The sequence below is a fragment of the Rhinopithecus roxellana genome, chromosome 15 (genome assembly GCF_007565055.1).
Source record: "Rhinopithecus roxellana isolate Shanxi Qingling chromosome 15, ASM756505v1, whole genome shotgun sequence".
Lineage (NCBI taxonomy): Eukaryota > Metazoa > Chordata > Mammalia > Primates > Cercopithecidae > Rhinopithecus > Rhinopithecus roxellana.
In genome coordinates this window covers 115607374-115628844 of record NC_044563.1, presented here as the reverse complement: position 1 = coordinate 115628844, position 21471 = coordinate 115607374, and the positions used below count along the sequence as shown (strand labels likewise).

The window sequence follows — 21471 nt, the reverse complement described above, 5'->3', positions numbered from 1 at the left end:
CAATTACCAGGAAGGGGACCCAGCATATCCTAGGCATTCAGTGTAAGTACTTATTCGATGAATGAATGAATTAATCAGTTTTTAAGATTCAGGACATTATATATTCAAAGCCAGGTAAATCATTATCACCAAAGCCTGCAACCCCATTGTTTCCGATAGATTCCAGATGACTATTTTTATCTTTTTTCACTTTATTAGAACTGAGTTGTTGCTAATTTCAAACAATAAATGTCCTCAGTGTTAGTAATTCCACAGCTACACATTTGTAAATAAAGATGATACATTTGGGAGGGAGCAGCTCATAGAATAGCTTTGTTATGGTTCCAGGTCTATGTCCCATACCTTCCTGGTAGTTCATTCCTTGTGGGATGTGTGTAAATCTGCCTCCAGCTTCATATGTTTAAGAATTCTTGCTTTTTGTTGACATTTATGAATGAAGGACTAGATATTTTAATAAAAGTAACTGGTATAGGTTTTATCTCTGAGGGGAAAAGGTGGAGACTGGTCAGTTTACTAGTTGCCCCAGTAATGTTTTAGTCCCTTTATCACTCCCACGTTGTATACCTCTTGACTCCAGTGGTTTGTGTTGTGAAGAATGGCTCCACCTCCACTATCATGCTCTTTGATGTGTGCACTGAGTACTAGGTCTTTCTTCACAGATTTACCAATATAATTTCATTCCCCTTTTTCTCTCAACTAAATTATGAGATTCTTTGGTTCTTTGGTATTCCCTTCCAAAATCTCCATGTATTTATCCGCGTCTTACATTTTATATTATTGTCATTTCACTGTGCTTAGGGAGCAAAAGAGAAATAAATATGTATACATCGATGATATATTGAAATGAAAGTAAATAAATAGTATATATTGTATCTTTTATATCTATTAGGATATTCCCTTCTTCTCCCCCTTAAGCTATCATCCATATATTCTAGGTGAACTTTACATGTGTTTTATCACTAACTTTAAATGCATTTGATTAGGTATTCATTGTATGAACTCACATGTACTTTCTGTTGCTTGCTTGTCTGTCTCCCCACTAGACCATCTTCTTCCTTAGAACATAGACCATATCTTGGCCGGGGGGAGTGGCTCAAGCCTGTAATCCCAGCACTTTGGGAGGCCGAGACGGGCGGATCACGAGGTCAGGAGATCGAGACCATCCTGGCTAACCCAGTGAAACCCCGTCTCTACTGAAAAATACAAAAAACTAGCTGGGCGAGGTGGCGGGCACCTGTAGTCCCAGCTACTCAGGAGGCTGAGGCAGGAGAATGGTGTAAACCCGGAAGGCGGAGCTTGCAGTGAGCTGAGATCCGGCCACTGCACTCCAGCCTGGGCGACAGAGCGAGACTCCTCCGTCTCAAAAAAAAAAAAAAGAACATAGACCATATCTTTTACCTAAATCATGTAGGGAAAACGTAGATTGAAAATTTAATCCCGTATTTCTTGTTCCAAAGATCCTGAAATGACTCTTCATTATCTTTAAGTAAAATCTAGACTTAAAGATAAGTCTTAGCATTACCTCTAAATATCCCCCAACTATGTCACTGTATACTATCTCTTGTTGCTCTAGTCATACTAAACTGTTCAAAGTTCTTTAAATTTGCTTCTCTCTCTCTCTGTCACGCACACACACACGAGGCAGTTGTGCACACACACAACCCTCCTCTACCCATACCCATACACATCTTTGTGTATACTGTGTCCTTTCCTGGCTAAGCTCAGATGTCACTTACATAAAGATTTATCATATGAGCTTCCATAGTCCCCAATCCTGTTTACTATTCCGTCTCTCTTAGACCATACCCTTAAGTGCATGGACTGTGTCTTTTATCTCTGTATGCTTCGTACAAGATAATTAATCATGATGATGTCCCTGTATCATGAAGTGAAAGTTAAATTGCTACTTTTAAGATAGGAAATAAGATAGGAACGTATGTGTTCTAACAAAATTTCCCCTCAGAAAAAGTTGATAATTTCATTTTTATTGGATTATTTAAGAGAATTACTTAAAGATATCCTTTTTATTACCTTGTCGTATTTCTTTACATTAGAATCATGCTAGTTTTTCAGTAGGTGTTTCCAAAGATAAAGATTCATTTGGCTTATACTGAAGTAGGGTTTAGTGAGTAGCCACTTGAGAAAACTAAGTAAAATCTGTATATTTTTTTCACGAATGGAAAAAATCAGGTGGTGATTAACAGTCTTATGAAAGGTTATCTGTGTCGATGATATCTGTTTTAATACAAAACTGATGGGAATTATAAGGCTTTCTCTTTTTTCCTGTGTTTTCCCTTAAATCATAATCTTTCTTATTATAGTCATATTTGAACAACAAATAATTACTGATGCAAATAGGATTATGACTTGTAGCAGACAGTAAACAGGCCTAGCAGATGGTCTCTTACAGAACACAGATCTTGTTTCAGCATAACCATTCTGGAGATATTTTTAAGCAGTGGGAACATTTTTCTCTTTTAAAAGAAGCTTGCCTTCAGTTTTCTTTGAAGTGTTTGTCATTGGTAAAGCTTTAATGAGTATTTCGGTAAGCAACAAGCAACTATAGCAATTTCATCAGAATTTTATTAAATACTGTTTTAAAAAAAACTCATAAGCATTTCTTTAAAACTTTTTGTATGAAATATAACATGTAAAATGAGTACATAAAACATCAATAAACATCAATAAACATGTTTAATATGCATAAGTATCCATAAATAACAAATGAAATTAAACATATAGTAACCATTACCCAGGCCAAGAGAACTTTGCCACCAATTCAGAATCCCACCCACCTCCACTGCTCTTTCTCAATCAGATGGGCTACTATGAATAATTTTATTATGATCTGGTTTTACATGTGCCCTGGTGCACACATCTAGGGGGTGTATACTTACAAGTAGAACTGTGGTCCTTAGGGTATACATATCTTCAGATTTCCTAGATATTGCCAGACTATTTTCCAACGTAGTTATACCAGTTTATCTTATACATATAGTATATAGCAGTTCCGGTTGGTATTATCCACCTTTAAAAAATGTTTCCAATCATTTGTGTAGCAGTATCTCATTGCAATTTTAATTTTTGTTTCTTTGATTACTAATGAAAGTGAGCACCTTTTCATGTGATTGTTAGCCATTTGGATTTCCTTTTTCTGTGAAATATTTGTTTATGCCTTTTGCTCAGGTTTCTTTTGAGTTGTGTCTTGTTTGTGTATTTGTAGGCAATCTATATATATATTTTGGATTTGAACTGTTGATAAGTTTTATGTAATGCGAAAGTCTTCTCTCATTCATGTTTGCCTTTTCACCCTCTTTGTAATATCTCTCGATGAATTGAAATTCTCAGTTTTCATATGGCAACATTCTTATTTATAGTTGCCACTGTTTGTGAGTTGAGTAAGGAATCTGTACCTTCAGTGAGGTTATAGAGGTATATATTCTTGTCAATGCTTTATAATTGTGCTTTTTACACTTAGGCATTGATTTTTGTATATGGTATGAAGTGGTGGTCCAGTTTTGTTCCTTTTCTTGATACTGTATTTAGATGACCCAGTTGTCCTGGTCCCATTCATTAATCTTTGTTACTTATATTATCATTTTTATCAAGAATCAAACATCATTATATGAGGCCTGTATAACTTTTTTTTTTTTTTTTTTTTTTTTTTTTTTTGAGACGGAGTCTTGCTCTGTCGCCCAGGCTGGAGTGCAGTGGCCAGATCTCAGCTCACTGCAAGCTCCGCCTCCCGGGTTTACACCATTCTCCTGCCTCAGCCTCCGGAGTAGCTGGGACTACAGGCGCCCGCCACCTCCCCCGGCTAGTTTTTTTTTTGTATTTTTAGTAGAGACGGGGTTTCACCGTGTTAGCCAGGATGGTCTCGATCTCCTGACCTCGTGATCCGCCCGTCTCAGCCTCCCAAAGTGCTGGGATTACAGGCTTGAGCCACCGCGCCCGGCTTAACCTTTATACTAAAACTCCACTAAGGCAGTAGGACCGAAAATCACAAGTCACTCATTCATTAATGCAAATGCAAGAATCCTAATAAAAATATTGGAAAACTGGGCCAGGCACAGTGGCTCACGCCTATAATTCCAACACTTTGGGAGGTCAAGGTGGGTGGATTACTTTAGGCCAGGAGTTCGAGACCAGCCTGAGCAACATGGCGAAACCCTATCTCTACTAAAAGTACAAAAGTTAGCCCGGCATGGTTGCACATGCCTGTAATCCCGGCTACTTGGGAGGCTGAGGCAGGAGAATCACTTGAACCCTGGAAGCAGAGGTTGCAGTGAGCTGAGATCATGCCACTGCACTCTAGCCTGGGTGACAGAGCAAGACTGTGTCTCAAAAATAAAGGAAAACTGAGCAATAAATTGGGAAGTAAAGTTTATTCTAGGAATGGTTAAATATGAGAAAATCAGAAAAATCTATTGAGTGTGTCTCAAGAGATGCAGTATAAAAGTGTGATAAAATTTAGTATCCATTCAGTGTATCTATGTATTTAAAACCGTTAGCAAACTAGAGTTAGAAAGCAGTGTCCCAATATGATAAAGAACAGGGTGTGGACGAGTACCTGTCAGTGCCCTGTTAGGAACCAGGCCACACAGCAGGAGGTGAGCAGTGGGTGAGTGAACATTATCGCCTGAGCACCGCCTCCTGTCAGATCAACAGGGGCGTTAGATTTTCACGGAGTGCAAATGCTAACGCTGTTGTGAACTGCATATGCGAGGGATCTAGGTTGTGCATTCCTTACAAGAATCTAATACCTGATGATCTGAGGTGGCAGTTTCATCCCAAAACCATCTCCCACCCGCAGGTCCATGGAAAGATTGTCTTCCATGAAACTGGTCCCTGGTGCCAAAAAGATTGGGGACTGCCGCTACAGAGTATCTATAAAAACAAAACCTACAGCCAGTATCTTGATGAAGCAGTGAAAGCATTCTCTTTAAGTTCAGGAATAGGACAAGGATGCCTTTCATCACCTCTTCTATCCAACACCATAAAGGAGATCCTAGCCAATGCACTAATATGATCAAAAGAAAAGTGTAAGAATAGGGTATGAAGAAACAAAACTGTTTTTATGATGTTTGTGTATGTTTATGAATACAGACATTAGAAAGAAGCTATAAACAAATTACGATAAAAGTATCAAGATGCTGAATACATAATTAATCAGAGTTTATTATTATTTTGGTTTGTTTGTTTGTTTGAGACAGGGTCTTACTTTGTCATCCAGGCTGGGGTGCAGTGGCAAAATCATGTCTTATTGCAGCCTTGACCTCCCAGGCCCAAGTGATCCTCCCACCTTGCCTCTCAAGTAGCTGGGACCACAGGCCCATGCCACCATACCTGCCTAATTTGTTTATTTTTTGTAGAGACAAGTTCTTCCTATGTTGCCTAGGCTGGTCTGGAACTCCTGGGCTCAAGCAGTCCTCCCATCTTGGCCTCTCAAGGTGCTAGTATTATAGGCAGGAGCTACCACGCCTGGCCTATTGTTAATATTTTTAACCTCCTCCCAGACAATGCAAGGACATTAAGTCACTTTAAATGGAAAATTCACCCTGGGGATGAACATCTCCCAATAAATGTTGGCTGTGAATCATGGGTCAGCTGTTTTAATTTCTTCCTCCCCACCATCTTCTGACCTTGATCATTATCTCCTTTCCATATATTTCTCAGGTGTCTTTTTGTTTTATTGCTTTCTGCAATCACTTATGCAAAGAATAAGTCTCTAAAAACCCTTAATGACCACCAGGATTTGACCTGTCCTCTATCAAGGTTGTTAATAATTTCTTCGTAGAACCCTCATCTAATTTCTCTTTTTTACATCGTTTTTCAAAAACCATTGAGTCCTTCTCAATGAGCTGGGTTTTTTTTTTCCCTTGTCCTTTCTTTCCTCTCATTGATTTTCCTTTTCCTTTCTATGTTAAAAACTTTATGTGGGCCTCATGCTTGTTAACTGAGCCAGTCAATCAGGTAGTGCCTCCTGAATATTCTCTTGGCCTCCTAATTGTAAGATTACATAAAGTATATGAGAATGGAGAGTTGCTAATTTCTACATACATTGTCACCTCTGTCCATAGCATTAAATTTTATTGTTATAAAGCCAATCTAAGTTCATTTGTACTCCTAGCATGCCTACTCCTCCTTCAGAAGGACTGTTTGCTTTATATGTGGGGAAGAGAGTATGGCAGTTACCTCCCTTGGGGTAGGTATGCTGCAATCCTGCTTTTACTCACTGTACCAGATTGGTTGTCATACCACCTGGAAGAATCTCTTCACAGCCACTTGGGGATCAATCATCAATCCAGTTACCCCTTCTACTCAGCAGTATATGAAGTAAGTGATGTGTTTCCCTGTTTGTTAATTCTGAGAATTTATGCCAGTAGTAAATGTTGAGAGTTTATGCCACTAGTGAATCACCAGGATTTTCTGGTATTTCTCCGTAAAACAGTTTCTTTTCTTTTTTACTGAATACTCTCAGAACATAGTAGTCCCCAAAACTTGTTCTCTAGCTGTTTGCATTGTCTTTGTGGCAACTCATAGTTTTAAGTTCATTACTTTCCTAGTGAATACTTCATCTTTCCAGGTAGATGTAAAAGCATAAGAAGGTCTTTCAGTGAAAGGAAAAACTCTCTTGCCACCATTTCCTCTTTGAAAGGACTGACATTTATTAGAAACTAGTAACAGCCAGAGAATGGGATTTTTCACTATCTTCCCCTCTGCATACTATTCCCTATCAGTCCACTAGCTAGTTCTCTAAATCTTGCCATTTCCTACCAAGGTTAGGTAGGCAAACATCCTAGGATTCAATCCTCTGCCAGTTTTTTTTTTTTAATTCCTTTTTCTGGCTAAAGAAATTCTTTAGCCTTTGTGACTCATGGGTCTGCAAGAGAGTCCTGCACACAGCACCATTCTGAGCTAACATAGTTTCAAGTCAGACACACATGAACCTGATTACCCAATATTACCGAGAGAGATTGCCCAGTTTTAAACTTTATTAATAATTTCAAAGGTACAGGCAATCAGGAGACTCAGAAGAAGTAGGGATTAATCTGGCACATAGAGCGAGGCTTCTTACTGTGTGAATTGATAACCCATCCACCCCATTTGCAGACCTTTTCTACTCTGGGCCAGAGATCGTGTAGCTCATATAGGGAAGGAAGGACTAAAGCAGCTGCTTTTAATATCCCAAATCTCTTAGTCTGGACTTCCTGATTTCCTCTATTATATGGGTAAGATCTCTGGTTCATGTGAGTTAGATTTGACACACTGATCTATATATTGACTCACTACATATATCCATTTGCTTTTCTCATTTCTTCCTTTTTCCCTGACCATCTAGGACCAGTTTTCTTCCTGAACTAATTTTTTAGTATTTCCTTCATTGTACATTTATGTCAGTAGCCAAACAGAATGTTGTTTGTTGGTCTGAAATGTATTTTGCCTATAATTCTGGGAGATATTTTTCTGTACATACAGAATTCTTCATTGGCAGTAATACTGTAGTACAGGAGTTGGTAAACCTCAGTCCATGGGCCAGCTACCTGTTTTTGTAAGTAAAGCTGGAACACAGCTGGGCCTTTTTGTTTATATATTGTCTATTGCCTCTTTCACACAGCAATAGCAGTTGAATAGTTGCAACAGAGATCATATGTCCTGCAAGTCTAAAATATTTTTACTTCGGCAGTTTAAGAAAAGGTTTACCTGGTTTATTGGTGATATTCTACTATCTATGGCTTTCATTGTTGCTATTAAGAAGTCACCTATCAGAACAATTGTTATTCCATTGAAGACAATTTGCCTTTGTTGATTTTTTGCCTCTGATTTAAGTATTAAAGATTTTTAAAAATTTAGTCTTGAGATTCATTGGATTACTTTTGTCTGTGGCTTAAGGCTTTTTATCAATTCCAAAAAATTCTCTTGATCCCAGGAGTTTGAGGTTACAGTAAGCCATGATCATGCAACTGCACCCAAGCCTGAGTGACAGAGTGAGACACTCCCTTAAAAAAAAAAAAGGCCAGGCGCGGTGGCTCACGCCTGTAATCCCAGCACTTTGGGAAGCCGAGGCGGGTGGATCACGAGGTTAGGAGATCGAGACCATTCTGGCTGACACGGTGAAACCCTATCTCTACTAAAAATACAAAAAATTAGCCAGGTGTGGTGGTGGGCGCCTATAGTCCCAGCTACTCGGGAGGCTGAGGCAGGAGAATGACATGAACCCGGGAGGCAGAGCTTGCAGTGAGTCAATATCGCGCCACTGCACTCCAGCATGGGTGACAGTGCAAGACTCCATCTCAGAAAAAAAAAAAAAAAAAAAAAAAAATTGATATGGGAGTGCAAATGATCAAGAATAGCCAGAAGGATTTTTAAAAAGAATAAACTTCAAGGATGTACACTATCAAATTTCTTGGCTGAATTTAAAGCTATAGTAATCAAGAAAGTGTTATATTGGCATAAGAATAGACATCTAAATTTGGGGGGCAGAATTGAAAGTCCAGAAATAAATCTATACATACATGGTTGTTTTTGACAAAGATATCAAAGTAATTCCATAAGTTAGTGATAGTTTTCCCAACAACGTTGAAACTATTGCTGTTGATAGTCTGTCGAACAAAGTTTTTTCAACACTGTATCAATAGTTATTGATATGGGGGAAAAATGAACAAGGTACATATGGGAAAATTAACTGAAATGAAAACAGAAGCATTTAAGGAGAAAACATAGGTGAAGTATTTGGTATAGGCACAGATTGCTTAGATATGTCCCCAAAAGCATGAACCATAAAAGAACAAAATGATAAGTTGGTCTTTATCAAAGTTAAAAACTTTAGCTCTTCAAAATATACCATTTAAAAAATTAAGAACCAAGCCACAGTATGGCAGAATTATTCACTGTACATAAATCTGACAATTTGTATCCAGAATATGTAAAGAACTCTTACAATTCTGTAATAAGAATACAGTTGGGCTGAGCATGGTAGCTCATGCCTGCAATCCCAGCACTTTGGGAGGTTGAGGCAGGTGGAGTGTTTGAGCCCAGGAGTTTGAGACCAGCCACAACGTAGAGAAACCCCATCTCTATAAAGAACCACAAATATTAGCCAGGCATGGTGTCACACACCTGTAGTCCCAGCTACTCAGGAGTCTGAGGTGAGAGGATCACTTGAGCTTGGGAGAGGTTGAGGCTGCAGTGAGCTGTGATTGCACCACCACATTCTAACCTGGGCAACAGAGTGAGACTCTGTCTTTTTTTTTTTTTTTTTTTTTTTTTGAGACAGAGTCTTGCTTTGTCGCCGGGGCTGGAGTGCAGTGGCTGGATCTCAGTTCACTGCAAGCTCCGCCTCCCGGGTTTACGCCATTCTCCTGCCTCAGCCTCCCGTGTAGCTGGGACTACAGGCGCCCGCCACCTCGCCCAGCTAGTTTTTTGTATTTTTAGTAGAGACGGGGTTTCACAGTGTTAGCCAGGATGGTCTCGATCTCCTGACCTTGTGATCCGCCCGTCTTGGCCTCCCAAAGTGCTGGGATTACAGGCTTGAGCCACCGCACCCGGCCGAGACTCTGTCTTTAAAAAAAAAAAAAAGAAAGAAAATTCAACTGACCTGATGTTTTAAATGGACAAAAGATTCAAACAAAAGAAGACTTGGGAATATGGCAAGCAAGCCTAGCAAAAATGCTTGATCATTAGGAAAATGCAGTTTATAACCACAATGAATTCTTTCTACACAGTGAAAGTTTCAAAGATCAACAATAGTGAAGCAAGGATGTGAAGCAACAGGAATGCACATGTATTACTTAAAATGTCAAATAGTTTATATGCTTTGTAAAACAAGTTGGCAGTTTGTTTAAAAAGTTAGATATATACTACCATTTGATGGAGCAATTCTGCTTATACACAGATGTTTATAGCAGCTTTATTCATTATGATCCAAAGCTAGAAGCAATCCAGAATTACATACACAGGTGAATGTATAAACAAAATTGTGATTTATCCATGTGGTAGAATACTACCCAGCAGTAGCAAGGAACAAACAAACTAATATACACAAAAGCATACGTGAAACTGAAAATGTGTCATGCTTATCGAAGGAAGCCAGGCACAAAAAGAAGCAATACGATTCTGTTAGCATGAAACTCTATAAAATACAACTCTAATATATAATGAAAGAAAGAAAATCAGTGGTTGCTTGTGGATGGGGAGGTTTTCTCAGAATGGGCACTAATCTTTGCGGGAAGAGGAAATGTTCCATATATTGATGGTGGTGGTCAACAAAATATCTGTTTTTCAGAATTTAACAAAATTAACCTAAAATGAATGCATTGAATTGTATATAAATAATACCCAATGAAGTTAAGGAGGGACAATTTCTTTGATGGAGGAAAAAAATCCTCTGTAGTTAAAATGTACATTCTGAGAATTCAGAATTTATTAATCAGATATAAACTTAACCAGCAGCTTACATTCACCTTTCTGAAATTAACTGTTGTTTCATATTACAAAAGAAGGGGAGGTTGAAAATATTGCTAATCTTATTCGCAAGTATATAAAAACATCTAATGATTGCCACTGGTCAAGGTTAAATAATTTTTTATAGTGATAGGATTTCAGGTTTTATGTAACACTTAATGTTTTGTTGTTGATAGTGTCATTACTGTTTATAGATACATGTGTAGCTTTCACAAGTATTTGATCCTCTTAATAGCCGTGAAGTGAATAGGGTCAGTATTCTCTTTTACACCTGAGCAGCACAGGCTCAATGAAATTACTTAAAATGTTGGTGAAGATCACATAGCTGACAAATGCCAGAGAATCTGAGGGTTAAATTAGGGGCTTGGGGCTTCAAATTCTCTCAGCCTTATGACAGACACACTATTTCCCTTTAAACCATACTTTTGTATGTCTTATATGTCTGTGTTCACCTTTGTGTTGTTTTTTGTTTTAAAGACATGTAACTTCATTGACATGTTATTCTTGATAAAATTTGGATTTCTTTTCAAACTCAAGTTTTAAATATTGGTTCACTGTATTGTCATATTAACCAGAAACATTTTTGGGCATTCATGGAGTAACCATAAAATAATTATAGTGTCCAAAGAACAACTAAACTTTGATTGAAATACTTTTTTGTCCCACAAAACGAGTTGTTGGCAAAAAATTATGTAATATGACTAGCTTTCAGAATCTGTTCAACCTACTAATCTAATTCATTATGATAATTTTCAGACTAAATAAACTTGAAGATACTATTACACTAATTAAAGGAAAGATTGAAGAAGTTCATCTTCCTGTAGAAAAAGTGGATGTTATTATATCTGAGTGGATGGTGAGTGTTTACAGAAAAAGCTACTTTCATTGGTAAAATGAAAAAACTTTTTTAAAGTAATGAATAAGATAATAGTTTTCCTGAATTTAATTATATTTGATACATGGCAGAATGGTGACATTATTTTTTAAATAGCTACATTAGATACTGTAGTGTGTAATTTTAAAAAATAGCTACAGTCTTCTTATGGTAGTTTATTCTGAAATGGCGCTTATTTATTGGCTATTCATAATCTTTAAAAAGTGATAAATTATCTTTTTTATCTTAAAAATCCTAATAAATTATTTTTCTACTTTCTAAGTTTTAGATATCTAAGTGTTTGCCTGAAAGCCTTCAGGGACTAGTAAGAACTTATTAGGACTGTTTCATCAAAATTAACGTAATACTGCCACCGTTATCATACTGAATGTCCTATCTTTCTAATCTGTTGGGCCAAGTAATCAATGTCCATTATCACATAAAATAGAATTTATTGCTGTTATTGAAATAATAAAAGGAAGGTATGTTACATAGCTTCATAATTTGCTGTTGAAATCTTGAGTCAAGACAGAATATTTATTTTTAAATATATGAAAAATAGAATTAATGGAGGCTGGGTATGGTAACTCACACCTGTAATCCCAGCACTTTCGGAGACTGAGGCAGGTGGATCACCTGAGGTCAGGAGTTTGAAACCAGCCTGGCCAACATGATGAAACCCCATCTCTACTAAAAATACAAAAATGCCAGGCATGGGGGCAGGCACCTGTAATCCCAGCTACTTGGGAGGCTGAGGCAGGAGAATGGCTTGAACCCAGGAGCTAGAGTTTGCAGTGAACCAAGATCACACCACTGCACTCCAACCTGGGCAATAGAGCGAGACTCCACCTCAAAAAAAAAAAATTGTATTTGACAGCTGATTTTACTTACTGATATGTCAATTTGACAGAAATAAACTGGATAGTATTTCTAATAAAGATTTTTAAATTATTTTGAAATTTTTTTTCCTTAAAGTTCTATTTGGTAGATATACTTTCATAAAATAAATTTATCAAAAAATTTTAAAACAATGAGTTTTGCTTTATTTTTTAAATAAATTTTGAATAAACATAGTTATAATCCTGGTGAAATAGACATTTCAAGGAACTTTTGGAATATTCAGATTTAATGTAGTAGTGTAGGGAGTTCCATTCTAGAGCTGATGACAGTCACAGTTGTTGACAGTTACAATTTTGTATGTGAAACAGTATGCTGATTTTTTTTTAATGCTAAGATTGGCCTTAAACAACCTTTAGTGACAATATTAATATTCTCACACCAAAGAATTTGTATCAGCACTCTGATTTCTCATGAATTGAAAGAGTAGATATGAATTAAAAATGTAACATTTCTTTAAAGACTTGAAAAGATGCTTCCGAGAAAGCACATTTGAGGCATATACTTGACAAGAATTTTAAATAGTTTATGCTGTATATTTTACTCTTCTTGGAAAATGCATCTTTTAAATTACTCCAAAATAGACTTTATAGGCAAACCAAAAGAAAGACTTGTCCAAACTTCCTGTTACCTCAGTTGAACATTATTATATATCTGATTACAATAACTAATGGGATAGTTCTTGCTCTGCCTAGCAGAATTATACTTCGATATTGACGTTCTAGGATTTTTCACTTCCAAATCTGAAAGATGATCTAGAGTTATTAATATGCAATTGATACCTTAGAACCAGCTGGTTTAATAACTGCAGTTAGCTGGATTGAGTGAATTCATGAGATTGTCTTTATGGTGTGAACTTTGAAAGTTGTACTGTTGAAAGTTGTACTGGAATCCATTTTGTACCCTTCTGCTTTCTTCTGTACTAAGGAGGGCTAACCCTGCAGGCTGCCTTTCCGAAGCTCCAATGATGGCTGACTTCTACTGAGTTTGGGGAACCCAATGGGAAACACTAGAAACACTAAATCTCCCAAAATTTAAGAAAGGGAGAAGCCAGGGCATTTCTTCCCTTCTTTATCTCTAGTGTGTTGCTGGCAAAAGCTGTTTCTTTTGTGGTTCCACTTCCCACCGGACAGGCATGCTGTAATTCCAGCATCCACTGTGCAACCCCAGCCCTGGGTTCTTGTAGCAGTAGCCTAGGAATTATAAACTTGTGGGCATTATAAAGTCTGGTTGTCTCACTCTCTTGATGACTTCTCATATCTTTTATCCTCTGTGTAAGTGACTTTTGACATTAATTTTCCTCTATTTTAGACAGCTTTTGTGGTTTCTCTTTTCCTAGTTTGTACTTGTAACTCAGCAGTCCCCAGACTTCTTGGCACCAGGGACCAGTTTCATGGAAGACAGTTTTCCCATGGATTGGGGGATAGGGATGGGATGGTTTCAGGATAAAATTATTCCATCTTACATCATTAGATTCTCATAAGGAGCATACAGTCTAGATTCCTCACATGCACAGTTCACAATAGGGTTCACGCTCCTATGAGAATCTAATGCCACTGCTGATGTGACAGGAGGCAGAGCTCAGGTGGTAGTCCTGGCCTGCTACTTACCTCTTGCTGCGCAGTCCAGTTCCTAACAGGCCATGGACCAGTACCCGTCCATGGCCTGGGGGTTGGGGACTCTTGCTCTAACTGAAATAAAGAACACCTTTCACTTTAGAGCATTGGTTGGGTAAGATCTCTCCCTTCTTCAGGAAGGCAGTCATTGGAGTCGCTGGAGCCTGAGATGAAAGGAGCCAGTTGTTTGGAAGCCAAGATGCTTGGAAGCCAGTAATGAAAAACAAATCAGTGTGTCCAGGAAGGGATAACTAAGAACTTTTCTTCTTCCTCGCCACAAAGGTGTTACTTTTAAGCATTTGCGTTATCTCACTGTCTGCCTTTCCTTGTTTTAAGTGAGTTGAAATCTAGCAACTATTTTAAGTGCTCTAGGTGGGGCATTGGACACTGAACTTATGACAGTCAGTTCTGGATGGCCTTATTTCTCTAGTGAAATTTGCATTTAAGGCCTTAAGAAGGCTTGTGCTGAATTATTTTCAATCATCTTTGTGGACTGGAAATATCATTTATGGTATCTTCTAAATCCTACAAGTCCCTAAATTTATTTAGTACTTTCATTAGGATTTTTGATTTGAGAAACTGGAAAACATTAATTACATAATTAAAGGGCAAGTATGCTTTCCAAAATTTATCCTCCATATTTCAGGCACATTGGCTGAAACAGTAGGCAAATGGTAAACAACTATTTTAAATCTGTAGCCACATTTTCATGAACCAGCATTTTAAACTTAAATTGCATAGACGCCTGTCTTTGTTTTTTTTTTTACATACAACATAGTAAGGATGCAAAAATCTAGAATGAACCATGGTTAAGCGTTTTTTTTTTCTCTTTTTACAAGTATTTCCAACAAGGAAAGACAAAAATGGAATATACCCTCCAGAATTGGGCACAGATGTTTAATGGACGTGTAATCCAGTATAGCAATGTAGAAATCATATATTGCAGAGATGTACATCTGTTTTCTTCTTCTGTGGTCCACTAACTATTCCATGGCTGAATCTAAATATGTTTTTAGTCTGCACCTGTTCATGAATTTTTGTCTTTATTTTGGAAGATTTTTCTAGATAAGACTAATTTTAAAAGCTAAATTATTGCTGTTAGCATGTTATTTAATAAACGATCACTTGGCTTTTATTAACAAATTTCCAGTTTTAGGCTTGCCTTTAATTTTATATTTTCATTTTTGTTTTTATTTAAGAGAAGTTTTCTTTTTATTTTATATATTTAAGGTGTACAACATGATGTTTTTATTTACACAGTGAAATTATTACTGCTGTCACATTAATATGTCCATCATCTCACATACTTACCTGTCTTCGTGTATGTAATAAGAGCACCTAAAATCTATTCTCTTAAGAAATGTTTCATATACAATACAATATTACTAACTATAGACCTCATGCTCTACATTTTCATTTTCATCAGATGGAATTTCTGTTTGACAAAATTGTTTCAGTTAAATGTAAACAGTTTAATCCCCGGAAGATGTTAGTACGTATTGCCTTTTGTGTATGTGTCCTCATTTTTTACATTTTAGTCTACCAATAGAAGTTCTTGTTTTGAGAGCTGTTCTTTATTGCTTCTTATTTCTGACTGCGTAATAAAACTGTTCAAAATAAGCATCCCTAATTCTGACCCAGTAAGCCAAATTGACTCATTTGGTGTTGCTGTGTTTCCTCTCTGTTTTCAGCGTGACTTTGCAAGGACATAGAGTAAGTCCACAGGGCTTAGCATTAGTAAATGACGGAATGTGAATTGTAAGAGAACGTTCCCAGACAGAAATTCACTGGCCTCAGACTTTTATAATTTTATGTACAGCACATTAAAGACATGGAGTTAGTATATGACAGGGTTAAGAATGTTGCTCCATAGGCAAACTACCTCCATTCTTGGGCGTGTTACCTCTCTATGCCGCAGTTTCCTTCTCTATAAAATGAAAATAACAGTATTACCTACTTCATAAGGTTTTTTGTGAGGATTAAATGAGTCAATACGTGCAAATTTCTTAGAACAGTTTCTGGCACATAAGATCTCAATAATTTAGCTATTCAGTTTTGAAAGTTATACAAACTTTTAAGTACTCTGTAACTCATGAGCGAGCTACCACACTAGCTAATTCAATAAAAGTTGAAAATAATCATATACATGAAATAAAGAATATTAATTCTTGGAGGAAGAACATTCTTAGGGCTTCTCCCTTGCTTATAGCCCTTTGTAAAAGCAGAAGACTTTCTCTTTCCATGTCTAGCATTTACTAATTGACTGACTGTGGTTGGTGTGCAGAAGTATGAAAGTAAACTGATGGATGTGAGTGACTGGGATTTGGGGTATTCTTGGTATTTTTCCTAATGTTAGTTGAATCAACATGTATTTTATGTATATTTCAAGCATAATTCTCAGTTTGCTGCCTTGGAAACAATTTTTAGGCAGTGCTGACAATGCCTAATAATTTTAGATAAAATATAAAATTCCCATTCCACAGTACTATTTTCTAGTACTGTTAAGTGTTTACAGGGAGATATTTATAGTACTTGAACAATGAAAGAAAAATTGTGGTTCGTATTTTTTCATAGATATGCTAACATCTGAATCAAGAAAAAAACGAAAACAAAGAGAATAGAACTGTAATTAAGAATACGTCCCTTGTGTATAATTATTTTGGTCTTATAATCTATATTTTTGTTCTTGTCTATGCTCTTAACCACTTCCTAGCCTTTCTTTTATTCAATCTTCAGTAAGTTATAAAGTATTCTAATCATGGTTGTTAAAAGGTTAAGTTATTCAGGAACACGAATCAATTGCCCTCATAAACATTTTTCAGGTAATCCCTCAGAGAACACAAAATGTTTGTTAATTTTGATTTTAAACTCTAAAATTCTGTTACAACTTAAAAATATTTTGTCAGTAATACCGTTTACTTCTCCCTGGGAGTAAAAGTAAACCCTTCAAATTTACAGCTTGCATTTGTAGACACACAAGCATTTATTATAAATACAAATTATCTTCTGTAAACTGTATATTGTGTATATACGCCCCCCCCCTTTTTTTTTTTTGTCCATTCAACTCTTAGTAGACACTTAGGTTGATTCTATATCTTGGCTATTGTGAATAGTGCTGTTGTAAACGTGGGAGTGCAGACACCTCTTTGACGTACTGATTTCCTTTCCTTTGAATATGTAGTGTGATTGCTGGATCATATAATAGTTCTATTTTTAGTTTTTTGAGGAACCTCTATATTCTTTTTCATAATGGCTGTACTAATGTATATTCTTACCAACAGTGTATATGAATTCCCCTTCTCTGCATCCTTGCATCCTTTTTTTGTCTTTTTGATAACAGCCGTTCTAACTGGCATGAAATAATATCACATTATAATTTCAGTTTGCATTTCCCTGATGATTAGTAATGTTGAGCATTTTTTAATGTACCTGCTGGCCTTTTATATGTCTTCTTTTGAGAGATGTCTATTCAGTTTATTTGCCCATTTTTGATCAGATTATTTGGGTTTTTGCTGTTGAGTTCTTTATATATTCTGGATATTAATCTCTTGCTGGATAAATAATTTATAAATATTTTCTCCCACTCTACAGATTGTCTCTTTATCGTTTTCTTTGCTGTGCAGAAACTTTAATTTTAGTGGCTTTTTTTTTTACTTTCAGATCTGGGGGTACCTGTACAGGTTTGTTATTTAGGTAATAACTCATGCCTTGGGGGTTTGTTATACAAATTATTCATCACCTAGGTACTAAGCCTAGTACCCAATAGTTATTTTCTTTTCTTTTATTTTTTTTCAGACAGAGTCTCGCTCTGTCGCCCAGGCTGGAGTGCAGTGGTGCTGATCGCGGCTCACTGTAAGCTCCGCCTCCCAGGTTCACGCCATTCTCCTGCCTCAGCCCCCCAAGTAGCTGGGACTACAGGCGCCTGCCACCATGACCGGCTAAATTTTTGTATTTTTCATAGAGACGGGGTTTCAATTGAGACCAGGATGGTCTCAATCTCCTGACCTCGTGATCCTCCCACCTCGTCCTCCCAAAGTGCTGGGATTACAGGCGTGAGCCACCGCGCCCAGCCCCCAGTAGTTTTTTTTTGTTTGTTTTTGTTTTTTACTCCTCTCCCTCCTCCCAACCTCTACCCTCAAGGACACCCCAGTGTCTGTTGTTCCCTTCTTGTATTCATGAGTTCTCATCATTTAACTCCCACTTGTAAGTGAGAATATGCGGTATTTGGTTTTCTGTTCCTGCATTAGTTTGCTAAAGATAATGGCCTCCAGCTCCATCCATGTTCCCACAAAAGACACGAGCTCGTTCTTTTTTATGGCTGCATCGTATTCCATGGCGTATCTGTGCCACATTCTCTTTATCCACTCTGTCGCTGATGGGCGTTTAGGTTGGTTCCAATTCCGTATCTTTGCTATTGTGAATAATGCTGCAATGAATATTCACATACATCTTGCTCTTTATGGTAGAATGATTTTTATTTCTCTGGGTATATACCCAGTAATGGAATTGTTGGATCAAACGGTAGTTCTGTTTTTTTGTTTTGTTTTGTTTTGTTTTTGAGATAGGGTCTCCCTCTGTCTCCCAGGCTGGAGTGCAGTGGCGCGATCTTGTCTCACTGCAACCTCCGCCCCCCAGGTTCAAGCAGTTCTCCAACCTCGGCCTCCCAAATAGCTGGGACTACAGATGTGTGCCACCATGCTGGCTAATTTTTGTATATTTGGTAGAGACGAGGTTTCACCAAGTTGGCTAGGCTGGTCTCGAACTGCTGACTTCAAGTGATCTGTCCATCTCGGCTTCCCAAAGTGCTGGGATTATAGGTGTGCACCACCGCACCTGGCCTGGTAGTTCTCTTTTTAGCTCTTTGAGGAATCACCATACTGCTTTCCACAATGTTTGAACTAATCTACGCTCAGACAGTGTGTAAGTGTTCCCTTTTCGCTTCGATCTTGCCAGCACTCTTATTTTTTGACTTTTTTTTTTTGAGACGGAGTCTCGCTCTGTTGCCCAGAGTGTAGCTGGAGTGTAGTAGCTCAGTCTCAGCTCACTGCAAACTCCGCCTCCTGGATTCACGCCATTCTCCTGCCTCAGCCTCCCGAGTAGCTGGGACTACAGGCACCCACCACCGCGCCCGGCTAATTTTTTGTATTTTTTTAGTAGAGACAGGGTTTCACTGTGTTGGCCAGGATGGTCTCGATCTGACCTCATGATCCGCCCGCCTCGGCCTCCCAAAGTGCTGGGATTACAGGCATGAACCACCGCACCCGTCCTACTTTTTGACTTTTTAATAATAGCCATTCTGACTGCTGTGAGATGGTATCTCATTGTGATTTTGATGTTCATTTCTCTAATGATCAGTGATATTGAGCTTTTCTTCATATGCTTGTTAGCCACATGCATGTCCTCTTTAGAAAAGTGTCTCTTCATGTCCTTTGCCCACCTTTTAATGGGGTTGTTTGCTTTTTCTATAAATTTGTTTAAATTCCTTATAGATGCTGTTTATTAGACCTTTGTCAGATGCATAGTGTGCAAATGTTTTCTCACATTCTATAGGTTGCCTGTTTATTCTGTTGATGGTTTCTTTTGCTGTGCAGAATCTCTTTAGTTTAATTAAACCCCATTTGTCAATTTTTGCTTTTGCTGAAATTGCTTTTGGCGTCTTTGTCATGAAATCACTGCCTGTTCCTGTGTCCAGGATGGTATTGCCTAGGTTGTGTTTTGGAGTTTTTATAGTTTTGGGTTTTACATTTAAGTCTTCAATTCATCTTGAGTTGATTTTTGTATATGTTATAAGGAAGGGGTCTAATTTCAATCTTCTGCATATGGCTAGGCAGTTATCCCAGCACCATTTAGTGAATAGAGAGTCCTTTCCTTGTTGCTTGTTTTTGTCAGCTTTGTTGAAGATTAGATTGTGATCTTCAATCTGATTGAAGGTTGTGGGTGTGTATCTTTATTTCTGGGCCTGCTGTTCTGTTCCATTGGTCTATGTGTCTGTTTTTGTACCAGTACTGTGCTGTTTTTTATTACTGTAGCCCTGTGGTATAGTTTGAACTCAGGAAATGTGATATCTCCAGTTTTGTTCTTTTTACTTAGGATTGCCTTGGTTATTTGAGCTGTTTTTTGGTTCCATGTAAATTTTAAAATAGAAGAATGTCAGTGGTAGTTTGATAGGAATAGCGTTGAATCTATATATGACTTTGGGCAGTGTAACCATTTTAATGATATTGATCCTACTCATCAGCATGGGATTTTTTTGTAGAAGCTATTTAATTTGGTATAATCCCATTTGTCTATTTTTGCTTTTGTTATTTGTGCTTTTGAGATCATCTCCACAAAGTCTTTGCCCAGACCAATGTCCTGAAGCATTTCCTGATGTTTTCTTCTATTAGTTTAATAATTTAAGATCTTGGCTGGGTGCAGTAGCTCACGCCTATAATCCTAGCACTTTGGGAGGCTGAGGGGGGCCAATCACGAGGTCAGGAGATCGAGACCATCCTGGCTAACACAGTGAAACCCTGTCTCTACTAAAAATACAAAAAATTAGCCGGGCATGGTGGCAGGCGCCTGTAGTCCCAGCTACTTGGGAGACTGAGGCAGGAGAATGGCGTGAACCCAGGAGGCGGAGCTTGCAGTGAGCCGAGATTGCGCCACCGCACTCCAGCCTGGGCGACAGAGCAAAACTCTCTCTCAAAAAAATAAAAATAAAAATAAACAATTTCAGTTCTTACATTTAAATCTTTAATCCATTTTTAGTTGATTTGTTTATTTATCTATTTATTTATTTTCTGTCACCCAGGCTGAAGTGCCCTGGCACCGGCTCAGCTCACCGCAACCTCTGCCCCCTGGGCTCAAGCAATCCTTCCACCCCAGTCTCCTGAGGAGTTGGGACTACAGGTGTGCACCATTATACCCAGCTAATTTTTGTGTTTTTAGTAGAGATGGCGTTTTGCCATATTGCCCAGGCTGGTCTTGAACTCCTGGGCTTAAGCGAGCCACCTCCCTCAGCCTCCCAAACTATTGAAGAGAGTGTCCCTTCTCCAATGAATGTTTTTGGTACCTTTGCCAAAAATCAGTTGGCTGTAAATGTATGAATTTATTTCTGGGTTCTCCAATATGTTCTTTTGGTCTATGTGTCTGCTTTTATGACAATATCATGCTGTTTTGGTTACTGTAGCTTGTTGACATCAGGTATTGTGATACCCCCAGCTTTGCTCTTTTTGCTCAGGATCACTTTGGCTATTCAGGATCTTTTGTGGTTTCATACAAGTTTTAGGGTTGTTTATTTCTATGAAGAATGTCATTGTTATTTTGATAGGAATTACACTGAATCTGTAAATCACTTTGGCCAGTATGGTTATTTCAACAGTATTAATTCTTCCAATTCATGAGCATGGGATGAGTTTCCATTTTTGGTCTGTTCTCTTCAATTTCTTTCATTAGTATTTTGTAGTTTTCATTGTAGAGATCTTTCAACTCTTTGTTTAAACTTATCCCTAAGTATTTTATTTTACTGTAGTTATGTAAATGGCATTGCTTTCTTGATTTCTTTATTACTTCCCCTTGGTATAGAAGTGCTACTATTTTTGTATATTGATTTTGTATCATGCAGCTTTACTGAATCTG

The 21471-nt window shown here is 37.7% G+C and overlaps 1 protein-coding gene across 3 annotated transcripts in view; it reads left to right on the top strand.

Annotated features, from left to right (window-relative positions):
• Nucleotides 1-21471, top strand: part of PRMT3 (protein arginine methyltransferase 3) — a 135814-nt gene that overhangs the window by 32392 nt on the left and 81951 nt on the right. For all 3 annotated transcript variants that reach the window (XR_004053540.1, XM_010388252.1, XM_030917525.1), the window contains one exon: nucleotides 11221-11320. Coding sequence is in view for 2 of the 3 variants with exons in the window: in XM_010388252.1 (XP_010386554.1) it covers nucleotides 11221-11320 (100 nt within the window). In the remaining variant the exon portion in view is untranslated. The remainder of the gene's footprint in view (nucleotides 1-11220; nucleotides 11321-21471) is intronic.